Source organism: Sander lucioperca, chromosome 2, assembly GCF_008315115.2.
Source record: "Sander lucioperca isolate FBNREF2018 chromosome 2, SLUC_FBN_1.2, whole genome shotgun sequence".
NCBI classification, from domain to species: Eukaryota; Metazoa; Chordata; class Actinopteri; order Perciformes; family Percidae; genus Sander; species Sander lucioperca.
In genome coordinates this window covers 25209562-25221937 of record NC_050174.1, presented here as the reverse complement: position 1 = coordinate 25221937, position 12376 = coordinate 25209562, and the positions used below count along the sequence as shown (strand labels likewise).

At 40.6% G+C, this 12376-nt stretch overlaps 1 protein-coding gene across 1 annotated transcript in view; it reads left to right on the top strand.

The window, feature by feature from the left end:
* The first annotated feature begins 991 nt into the window (after positions 1–991).
* The window catches only part of txnrd2.2 (thioredoxin reductase 2, tandem duplicate 2), a 29902-nt gene continuing 18517 nt past the window's right edge, over positions 992–12376 (top strand). The window contains exons 1-8 of the mRNA XM_031300566.2: positions 992–1123; positions 3607–3672; positions 3771–3827; positions 3916–4060; positions 5088–5162; positions 6781–6859; positions 7360–7422; positions 7702–7772. Coding sequence (XP_031156426.1) covers positions 1048–1123; positions 3607–3672; positions 3771–3827; positions 3916–4060; positions 5088–5162; positions 6781–6859; positions 7360–7422; positions 7702–7772 — 632 coding nt within the window. The 5' untranslated portion in view covers positions 992–1047. The remainder of the gene's footprint in view (positions 1124–3606; positions 3673–3770; positions 3828–3915; positions 4061–5087; positions 5163–6780; positions 6860–7359; positions 7423–7701; positions 7773–12376) is intronic.

Sequence of the window (12376 nt, the reverse complement as noted above, 5' to 3'; positions counted from 1 at the left end):
ATTAGGGGACCACTGAGGTCTATATAAAAGAGACTTCAGATACAGTATTAGGGGACCACTAAGGCCTATATAAAAGAGACTTCAGATACAGTATTAGGGGACCACTAAGGTCTATATAAAAGAGACTTCAGATACAGTATTAGGGGACCACTGAGGCCTATATAAAAGAGACTTCAGATACAGTATTAGGGGACCACTGAGGCCTATATAAAAGAGACTTCAGATACAGTATTAGGAGACCACTAAGGCCTATATAAAAGAGACTTCAGAGACAGTATTAGGGGACCACTGAGGCCTATATAAAAGCATCCAAAAAGCAGCATGTCATAGGACCTTTAAATTACCTGCTTCATGTAGTTTTACTTGAACATAGGGTCAGTTTCAGCAAATATGACAGAAAGTTAGTTTTATAAGTCTTATCTACTGCACCTGCAAGTGTTCCAGTAAGCTATGAGGGTATACAGCGTCCTATTTACCACGGCCCTGGAACAATAAGAAGCCAGTAGGCCTATCCCAATTCCCAGTCTGTACATCCGAGATTCCTTTCAGTGTTACATGTGTTTTATTCTATGCTTTTATTGCATGAACTTCTGTTATTTAGGCCTACAAGAATCATGAATACACTTTACTAGGCTATAGGCTCCATGTGTGAAATGGCATAATGAGAAACCAATTATATTATATAATACTTCAAACATATTAGCCTATGTTTATACACTTGCTTCATATTAATTTACATGTAGCCTACCTACTATATGGAAAAAAAGTTGTCTGACAAAAGTGACCATTTTCATGTAGGCTAATCTATGTTCAACATGCAGAAAATGTAGCCTACATAAACAATTTGCATTAAACCTCAGGATTATTCCATTTTATTTATTGAGATTTGTCATGTAATATGAACAATATTACACACTGTATGTGACATATTTGATTGAATAGGCTATTGAAAACGCTTAATTTTGAGTCGACTGTGTACGACCCATTTCTTTTCAGGCAATTCTCGAGCCAGCACATACCCGGCCTGGGTCCTTTCATAATAACAACATGGCTGCCTTCTGTAGGGCCAGACACCGGTGGAAAAGGACTAATTGTCTGCATGTTTTGACAAGAAACCTGACAGGTAGCATTATGTTGTTGAAATGTTGTGTGAAGAATCGGAGAACGGAACGGGCTAAGGTTGATAGTTGGAGGTGTTTCTGTCAGCATAAAGCGACGTTACTAACCAGCAGCGCTGATGGAACTCATTATGTTTAATGACGGTCACCTGGTGTCCTCGGCCACCCACACCAGCTCCATTAACGCCGACTACAATTGAAAAACTCATTTACCGGCTGCTTATTTTAATGGCCATAATAATAACCAGTAATATGGCTGCGGAGTCTCCCGAAGCTCTTCCCAGACCGGGAGAAACAGACCTGTCACAACGCTTTGGTCATTTTCTTGCCAATTTTAAGTTATTGCTTTATTTAATAGCGACCATGCATATTTATGAACATTGTTGTATAAAAACAGCATGTAAATATGCCAGAATTAGTAAAAATAACTACTTTTCATCTGTAGTCCCTAGCTGGTGGTATAGGACTAACATAGAGACAACCAGCAGTCATACAGCACTCATTCACTCAATGAAAAGGTACACATAGTGATTTTGACAAAACAAAAAAAAATACATGTTGACAAAGACATTATTCATCCACCTCTATACTGCATTCAACGTAACAGTGAAAGTGTATGGGTGATGAAATGTGTGACAGTTAAAAGTGAGTCAGCATCTCTGGTTTGTTATAAGTGAGTTCTAAAGGTGTTGAATGTAGGGCCCTCTCTTATTGGGAGGGGCAAGCTATTCTAGAGTTTACCTCCTATTATTGACGATACGTTTTGTCCAGAAGCGGTGCGTCTAATGGCCCTGACACACCAACCCGACGGCTGACTGTTGACAGAAAAGGCAGTCGGACTGATCAGTCGGCTCCCCGAGATCCAGAAAGTGCCTCGGAACACACTGAAGCGACGCCGACTTGAGCGTACGTTCTGCGCGTGCGCGAGACGTAATACAAAAGTTGAAAACCGGAAATGACGAACGCATCACGTGGGTCTGGAATACGATCTTGTATTTTACGAAAATAGTTCACCGAAACGTGTTTCTGAAAACATTTTCAGAGAGAAATAGGCCGTGCAGTTGCTGAATCTGTCTTCATTTCAGATCAACAAAGGTCAGTTTGAAAGATTTTCGTCAAATTTTGAGAGCCGTTCGTCACTCATCCCACTAGCCATTTCCCGGGTTAGCACTCCACCAATCAGATTGGTTATTGAGTTCGACTGCCCACCCTCCGACGCAACATGTCAGGTCGGCCAAAATGAAGGCCGACGGCTCCTCCGACAGACGAAGGCACGGAACACACCGAACAGACTCGAGTCACCAACCTCGCCAGACTGTCCGATGGCCGATTATCGGGTTGGTGTGTCAGCGCCTTTAATGGTATCACACAGTCCCCTTTTACAGAGGCCCCTGTTCTACCTCCGCTTTCAAGTCTTTGGAAAAAGCCATGCAGGGGGAGGGGGGGGGTGCAAGATTATGTAACACTTTATATACCAAACAAGCATACTTGAAATGTTTGAAATTGTTAAAGCTTAAAAATGTATGTTTCTCTAAGATATCGCAATGGTGAAATGACAATGCCTTTTTATCAAACCTTTTTATGGCTTTCTTAAATAGAAAGACTGTACAATTACTTTAGTGTGCATGCCCATCTCCCCGGAGAAGATAGGTTGCTATGGCACAAAAAAACGTTATGTTAGGTAGGGGTCGACCGATACTGTTTTTTCAGGGCCAATACCGATTATTAGTAGGTAATGAAACCGATAACCGATTTGGAACCGATATGCATTTACAGTAAAAATGAAGATCTTTTAGTCAAAAATTAACATTTTTGAAGTTTATTTAAATGCTTTAAGCGATTATTAATAAAACTGAAACTTTAAACATAATACACAGACTCAAACTGTGTCACGGTTATCGGTAAAATAAAACAGTGATACAGATAATCTGCTTATTGCCAAATATCGGCCCTGATAATCGGCCAGGCTGATAGTTACGCCGCCTTCACATTGGCACAGTAGATACGGCTGCGAAACGACCGGAAGTCATTCATTTCCTGTGGAGATTCACAGGCGAAAAAAATGGGTTCCGTTGGTCATCTGGATGCGTTAAAAAAGTTGAACTCGTATGACAGGCAACGGACGGTTCCTATCCGACAATCCGAGCGGAAGTTAGCGTTGCTACGGTACTGATAAGTCTTAACTTTTAATAAAATAAATAATGATTTCATAACTATATGTTGTCATGTAATCGATTAATTTTGTATGAGTATGAGAAAAGTTCTTCCGTGCAGAAACAATGCGTAGGATACCTGCTATGGCTAAGTTGGTTAGCAACAGACATCAAACTGGCGGCGCGTTGCATATTACGGAGCTGATTTCAAGTGCCAGTGTGAAGGCGGCGTTAGGCAACCCCTAAGGGGAGGTAAATGCAACACTAATAGGTTCATAAGGTTAGATCAATTGTACTGTGTCTACTGTTGATCATCATCCAATATGCTCATACAGGGAAGTATGACTATGACCTGGTGGTTATTGGTGGTGGTTCAGGAGGCCTTGCCTGTTCCAAAGAAGGTGAGATCTTTCGGAGTTATTCCTTAATGTTTGGGCATCTATGCCTTTCACTGTAATTTCTATCTAACAATACACTGACAATCTATCCATATTTACAGCGGCACAGTTGGGACAGAAAGTTGCTGTTTTAGATTATGTGGAGCCATCTGTTAAAGGTAAAAATACTTACTATTATACTACAAAAATGGCTATTTGTTGTTTGAAGATTTAAAGACACCATTGTTAAAATACTTTTCCAAACAGGTACCAAGTGGGGTCTTGGTGGTACATGTGTTAATGTTGGCTGCATCCCTAAGAAGCTCATGCACCAGGCTGCTCTACTCGGTACTGCAGTCAAAGATGCTAAGAAGTATGGCTGGCAGATCTCAGGGCCAATCTGTCATGACTGGTTGGTCAATAAATACTTTGTCCATTAAGTTTATTTATCAGCTTCAGGGAAACCTATTCAATCAAAACAGGTTGATACATGTGTATGAGTAGCTAAACAGCACCATCTAGTGATGGACTTGCAGTAGGACAAAGACTACTTGTGGTTGAAAAATGAATGATTTAATGGCAATCAGATGGATGCTATTTCAAATGTACAAAGATCGAATTTACTCTGTTTTTGGTCACTGCATGTATTACCTTTTTGGATGATATTTAAAAAAACAAAAACACAATTCATAAAGGAATATTAAACCTTAAAAAAATGTCCAAAGAAAAGCAGCCTTAAAAAAAATGACCAAGGCCAAATACAGAATTGTGAGTAATGTGAAAAATGTGTCTTTAAATTAGAATTGTAATATATGGTGTTTGCAATATAGGGATGTAACGGTATGAAAAGTTAACCTCACGGTTATAGTGACCAAAATGATCACGGTTTTCGGTATTATCGCGGTATTTTTGCGTTCAATATGTTCAGAAAGCACTGATAGTCAGGAGATTTGGCGTATTGCCGCCTTTAGCAGCAACTTTTTTTCTGCACGTTCTGCAGACAGGATAACTATCTTCAATCAACTGTCCTTCGGCATTCTTATAATAACCAAAACATGCCCATGCTTCAGACTAACTCCTTCCGCCATGATTCCAACTTCAAGAAACGCATGTTGTAGGCTACGCAGTGCAACTTCAGGAGACTCGGATGAAGCTGGGAAGGATTAAACACACGGTTTCCACACCGTGGTAATCCACCGTAATAATAATGATATTTTAAATGAAAACGCTAATTGTTATTGTCAACATTTTTATCGTGGTTTACCATTACACCGGTAATCGTTACATCCCTAGTGCAGTATTTCCATTTTGATTCCCATTATTCAACTCTGCTTGTGAGCCATCACACTCAAAGTAACTACTGGTGAACACTGAGTTCCCTCTGTGTATCGTCGGTCTGGTCAGGTTAGTTTTTAACGATCCTCTGGTGGGTTTTCCAGGGCCACCATGGCAGAGGCTATTCAAAACCACGTCAGGTCCCTGAACTGGGGGCACAGAGTCCAGCTCCAGGATAAGTAAGTGACACCAGCTCTGCTCCCTTTATTCAGACTTATTTCAATGATGATGTTTCTTTTAAACATTTATGTAATATTGTAGGCAGAGTTTCAGTGGTTAGTTTTTTTGTGCCTCATAATAGCCTAAATGTTTACATCCTGCCAAGAATAGAAATTGTTGTAATGTTTCACCAATATGTATATTTCTTTTTACAGTTATTAAAGGTATATATTCGCAAAATACCAACTTAAATCCTAAAATTATCGAACTTGGTCTATGGTATCTACCTGGCTTCTAAAATCAATCCCTGGTGCTATGTACAGTACATGTGATGTGTTATCCATGTCTCACCCACTCATCATGTCACACTTTCTCCTTCTCTATAGCAATGTTTCCTAAAAATAAAAAATAAAAATAAACTCTCCTGAAAACAGAATTAGTACATTGAATGTTTATATGTTCTTTAACTGAAATGAAATATTCTTAAAGGCTGTACATTCTGTTGGCACACAGCTGAAGGATTGACAGTCGGCCAGCATGTGTTGATTGAGTGGCTGGCCGGAGGGCAAACAGGTGTTTCACCTCTGTGTGAAAGAGCCCAAGCTTCACCTAAAATGTTTCCATTCCAGTGAGACAATTAGCTCGGACTGAGCATATCAGTTATGCTTCTAATATGATTCCATTCCCTTTTTAATTAACAATCAGAGGCGTTGTTTACCACAGTGCAAAGCAGTCATTTCACACAAGTGTATTCATTACAAATAATACATAGGCACATATGTTAAATGAATGTCAGATTTCATTCTTTTTTTTGATTATTTTTTTGGGCTTTTCTGCCTTTAATTTTTAACAGGACAGCTAAGTGAGAAAGGGGGGGGGGGAGGGGGGGCAGACATGCAGGAAATCGTTACACGGGTCGGATTCGAACCCTGGACCTCTGCGTCGAGGCATAAACCTCTCAGTATATGTGCGCCTGATCTACCACTGAGCTAACCCAGCCACGAATGTCAGATTTTTAATAATTAAGTTAGATTTTACTGCAAGGAAGAAAGTTCCATTGTTGTTAGTACCTAGTTAGTACATGAATATTTAAAATAGCAATAGTGTGTAAAGAGATTTGTGTGACCAAGAGTATCTTTGCATTGTTCAAATTTAGAATTTGTCATAATCATACTAACTAATGAAGTGAAAGGGGGCGTTTTCAAACATTCATTTGAATTGAAAACTGAAATGCACGCTTTATATTAAATGAAGTGTATTGAAATTAAATGGGATGAATATTAAATGTATCTTCCAACAATCAATTCCAATCAAGTGTTTATGTCCTTAGAAACTTCTAAAACCCCCGCAGCATAACCCACTTGTCCACTCTTGATCCGTGATGCTCAGTGTGTGTATGACACTGATCCATGTAGCTGAATATCTAATTGCATTCCCTGCAACACGTGGTTGTACTCTGCAGTCTGGCCCAGCCTCTAAGTTCTCTGTGCAGCTAATTCCTGGTTTGGTTGGTGTCTTTTGAGTTCACTTTGCAAGAGTTGCAAGAAAAAAAGGATGAAATGTTATTGAGTAAATCCACAAGATCTGCAGGGTAATACACCACCAGGAGCAACCAGCTGTTTACTCTCTGTTTGGCAGGAAGGTGAAGTATCTGAACGTCAAAGGAAGTCTGGTGGATAAACACACTGTTAAAGGACTATCGAAAGCAGGGAAAGAGGTGGGCTGCTCATCCGTTTTTATCTCAGTCAGTCCCAAACGGATAATTCAATTTCAATTATTGAGACTACAATAAAAAAATGTATGAATTACTTTGTAAAAATGTTTAATATACTTGTTTTGGTATGCTTGATTAAATATATATAAAACTTGCAATGTTAGTTGGCATCCTACTGTATGTTTGCATATTGTTCCCATATGTACATATTCATAATGTTCTCAATACAAATTAGTACATTGTGAAATCAGTATTTAAATCAGTTGTGGGTTTTTTCTTCTGCTTCGTATCGAATTATTATTAAATTGAAGTGCAACATTTAAATTCAGCCTCTCCATACCTTCTAAGAGTGCTGTTACTTGTTCCGTTTTTTAAAGAGTTTCCATCATCACCTGAATGCAGAATGCTGTGGAGACCACTTGCTTTCATTTGACATTTCCTTGTTTTTCGAAGGATATGAACAAAAGCTATTACTTGACATTTCCCTCCTCTCTCTCGTGCAGATGATCCTGACTGCCAAGAACATTGTGATCGCCACAGGTGGACGACCCAATTACCCAACAAATGTAAGTTGCTATCATCATTCCCCCCCGTCATGTTTCTCTTTTTCTCTGCCAGCATGTGTTGTCTGATTGATTGGTTACTACATAAGACGAAACAAATGAGGAAGAGGAGCCCAAACCGCTGCAGTAATGTAGAATGTGCTTTGTGAGCATTACACTATGACACACAAAAGATGGCAAGTTTAGAGAGAGAACGTTGCTGTGTGTAACATTGACATATATGTGTTGATATTTGGTTTATAAGGTGGGTAGTTCTGCTCACAGCTTTAACTCTTGTTACAGATCCCAGGAGCAGTGGAGCACGGCATCACCAGTGACGACATCTTCTGGCTGAAAAAGTCGCCTGGGAAAACGTGAGGACACCTTCCACCTACCTACACATACACATGCACCCACATTGCATTGTATTATTAAGCGGATATTACCCAGTCAGTGCCATTCACATCAGATTATACGCTGGGATGATAGTCTACATAAAGTTTCAGTTATTCCACAATGCTCAAAGTTAAAAAATTCCTAGTAATGTGGGTGATTTTTCTTTTACATCAAAACTGTCCATTTTGGGGCACCGTGGTAGCTCACCTAGTTGAGCGTGCACCCCATGTGGTAAGGCTCAGTCCTTACAGCTGCGGCCGGCGGCCCTTTGCTGCATGTCATCCCCCTTTCTCTTCCCCATTTCCTGTCTTCAGCTGTCCTATCTAAAAAAAAAAAAAAAAAAGCCCAAAAAGGAATCTTAAAAAAAGAAAGACAGTGAACATCAATGCGGATATTTTGCTACTGCTTCAGTTGCTTAAATAATATCACCCATGAATGCACGCATTTACTATGTGTAGGCTTGTTGACATCCCACTGTCACGCACTGTAATCATTCATCAGTGACATGGAGTTTGTTTTTCTCCCTTCCTGTCAGCCTGTCTTCGCCTCGTGATTCAGATTAGCGGTGTGCATCCTGACCTTTACAGAACAAGCTCTTTAATCCAGCCATTTAGCCCCTGTCATCACCTGGTTAATTGGTCTTTCCCTGACGTTTCCTTTTGGCACAACGTGCAGACGGTGACTGGTGGTTGTGGTATACCTGTGGTTCTGGTTGTTGTTTGCTTCACGGTGACAGATGAGCGGAAATAATTATTTCCATATTTAAGCTTCATATGTATCTTGGCTGTCTGCACCTGGGCAGTTTTTGATTGTTTTTAATTATATTTTAAATGAAATGCAGATTTTGATTGCTTTGACTGATGAATAGTGCTTGTGTTTTAAACAATGGGTAAGCAGCACTTCATGAAATGTTTTATATTTTTTTAAGGACCATCAGTTCCTTCTATTATTTAAATTCTAAAATGTGTGGCATTCCAATGTAGTATATGTTAAGTAATATGTATGCTGTTCAACTTTTTGACCACTTGGTGGCAATACAAAATCATTTATTGTCAACAAATTGACATGAGTGCGGTGTAGCCATCCTTAAACAATTACCACTGTAGCATTCAGCCATTCAACAAAACACCTTTGTATATGAAGCAGAATGATCCATTCAGGGAAACCACTTGAGCTCAGGAAGCCCTTTGATGTAAGAGGGTGATGGTTTAGTAGAGTCCTCTACCTCCCTGCAGGCTGTAAGGGTTAGCATTAGCTTTAGCTTACTGAACCACACACTCTAGCCGGAGATGTTGTTGTGATACCGAGCTGTCAGCTCTGCAGGTGAAGTCCCAATAGGCTGTTTCTGCCGGCAGGGCTGGTGTGTGAGGGGGGTCCAGGCGAGTGATGGGTGTCTAATGGGTCTTGGAGCGCATACAGTACACACCTGAGTGACAGATTTGCCCCCGGGGGCTGAAGCCCAGAGCTGGCTGCCATCATCCTGCTATCAGGAGAAAGCAGCGAGCGCGTGCCAGCTGCACTGTGATACTGGTCTCGGGATAGGCCAGCACTTGAATGAGTTGGAGCAGAATGAGGGTCTGTGTTGCGGCTCTAATGCTACGTTGTGTCGTATAATGAACAAGGAGCACGCTTCCCCGGCAATATCTTGCAGCAGTTTATTGCAAAGCACCACAGAACCATCCCCAGCAACTTCCCAGCTATTGTAGAGAAACACAACATAACAGCGTAACTAAATGTCCCACGCTAGCCAACGTCTCAAAAGTACACTCTAGCATTACAAGCTACACAGCAGCCGTTCCACACACATATACCCTTCTCCCAACTGGCAGATAAATGCATCAAAATACTTAGAAATTCAGGTGTGAAATGTAGAAATAGAAGTACAGGGTTCAACGCTAAGGTTTTTTTTACCTGTCCGGTTGGGCAAGTAAAAATTATACTATTTGCCCGAAGTCAATTTGAACTGGCCCCTATAAAAAATTTCAGAGGAAAAACGTCGAAAAAAAACTTAAATAATCAATAAAATAAGTAAAAAAGTGTAAAAACAAATGTGTCAAAAGCATCAACCGCCAACTCAATTCTTGATTGGCCAACGGCACATTCAAATTGATCAAGCCATTATTATGATACGATGATGTCCGAACGGGCAAGTAGGTTGTTACATTTACTTAAAACCCAAAGTGGTGTTTAACTTGCCTCGGGCCATCGGCCTACCCTTATTGTTGAACCCTGAAGTACATTCGCCTGACAGTTGTTTACAGTGACTTAGTATCACACCCAAAGGAAACGGTGAGGAAAAGTGGAAGTATAGATTGTGCAACAAATAAGGTTTGAAAAATGAAACAATATATGTCCTGTTAAAACACAGAACATACTTTTTTTGCAGAAAAAGCGTATTACATTTTACATGAAAACATATGTTCTTTCAGGGAAGAAGGTACAGGATACACCAGGCCAGCACTGAGAGGCTCAGGAAGAGCTTCTAGCCTCAGGCCGCCAGGATCCTAAATCAGGACACTAAGACTTTAACTTAACTTTAATGGACAAAATCAATGTAATAGAAGTATTTAGGTTTTAATGCTGGTTTAAGGCATCATCAGTGTTGCATTCTCCCTCAGTCCATGAAGCTTTGGCAAGACTTAAAACCAAAACAGTGAGTTAAATATGTCTATTAACACATACATTTAAAATGTCTTAGCAACATTAGATGAAAGTATCTAAGTTTGGACTCACACCAAGCCTTTGCCACAAAAGTGCCCACATTCCAGACAGATACACACAGGAGTATCCAAATTTAGTGTTTATCGGTGTCGGGGCTTCTGAAGAACTTCTCAAGGTAAACAGGATGCCACAGATAGTCAACAGCAAACCTCCTCCTCAGGAGCTGTGGCTTCACTGGAACCACATGCTACCACTCTGCTGCCAGGAGGCAAACCTCAGGCATTTTATCATGGTTCTGTTTGTTGTGTGGCTCTTTTTCCAATGTGTTACTCGCAGATGGGAGTCCAATGTTGTATGAGACATTAACCACACATGTAGACTAGACATCCTCTGTGACTCCCTTTTATGAGTCACATTTTTAGCTTTGACTGTTTCATGCCTGTGATAATCTAGCATGGCAGTTTGTCTAAACCATAGATGAAAGTGGAGGAACAGGGAATGGATTTTTGTGCAGCTGATAATATGATACTGTAGACTGTATGCTGAATTGGCTTTCGCTGCACTTTAATATCAAATTGTTAAAGGATTACTGATCTGACGTATGACACCTAAACAGTGTATGCATTGAATACTGTAAGATAGTATGTGTGGTAAATGTCCTGGATATAATTGTCCCCTGTTCTCTTTGAGTATCTGGTCAGTGAACACATAGTACATAGAGACACAGAAAACAAAGAATTATGGAAAACAACAACTTAAACCATCATATATAGTTCATTAGTTCATCATTCTCCTTATGCATAAGCTACATTTCTACATCAGAAAGTACAGAGTTGGTTATGTAATTTAGTTTCAAAGAAGTGCAGAAAGCACCCCCCATATCTTTTGGAATGTCTGTAGGTGGCCTATAGTAGCATACATCAGTTTTCCATGAGCAGGCAGCTTCAGAGACTGTTCAGCCACTCTCTTTTTGGTTTTCCATTAGCAAAAGTTGTGGATAGTACCTGGTACTTTTTTTTTGTACCATCTGGGTCGTTCCAAGCAAGCTGAGCCGATACTAGAAGGTGGAGTTAAAACACTGCAGAACACTGATTGGTCAGAGACAATTGTCACTAGCGCATCACGGGACGTCCTGCATAAACCCGCCATTTTTAAATAGCCAAGCTATTCCATATAGTGAAAATAGTGACTGCAATGTTTTGTTCACTCGCAACAGATTTTCAAAAATGGCAGCATGCAAAAGTACGTCATACACTAGAGCGTACAATTGACAAAGTGCAGACAGCGTTGCCGTTGAAGGATCCAGCGAGTGGCGCATTAAAGTAGGTATCACGGCAGTTTCACGTGGCTTCACTGTGGCAATCATCTGATAATCCCGCCTATACTGAGGGGCTACTATCTGCAGTGGAAAACGAAATAGAGGAAAGCACCTGGTACCAAAAATAAGTTGAGTCCCGTCAAATCATGCAGTAGAAATGAGGCATGAATGTCGAAGTAGTTTGAAAGGGGTCAGAAGGGTTGTAAACGATATAAAGTATGGCATCATCTTTTAGATGACAAATGTAGCAGCTGTACACACTCCAGACCAGTGTACAATGAGAAGGAAGAAGGGCTAGGGGAAAGGAGACGCTTACTCAGTGATGAAAGTGTAGAATCAAGCTAAAGCTCTTTGCCTAAGCTTCTTTAAGCCACTTCACAATACGTGCTAAGTGCAGCGGTGCATTACACAGACGTCGAGAAAATGGGCAGCGTGGCTTTTAGTGGTTTCTGTTAGCATGGACAGGGGCAGGATGTGCCGCAGGCAGCCCGAGCTGTTAGGTGGAGTAGACTGAAGTGATGGAGGTCTGGGTTGGAGAGGTAAAACAAGGGAGAGAAGAGGGCCTCATCCATGCAGGTGACGGGCATCACTCAGCCCGCTGAT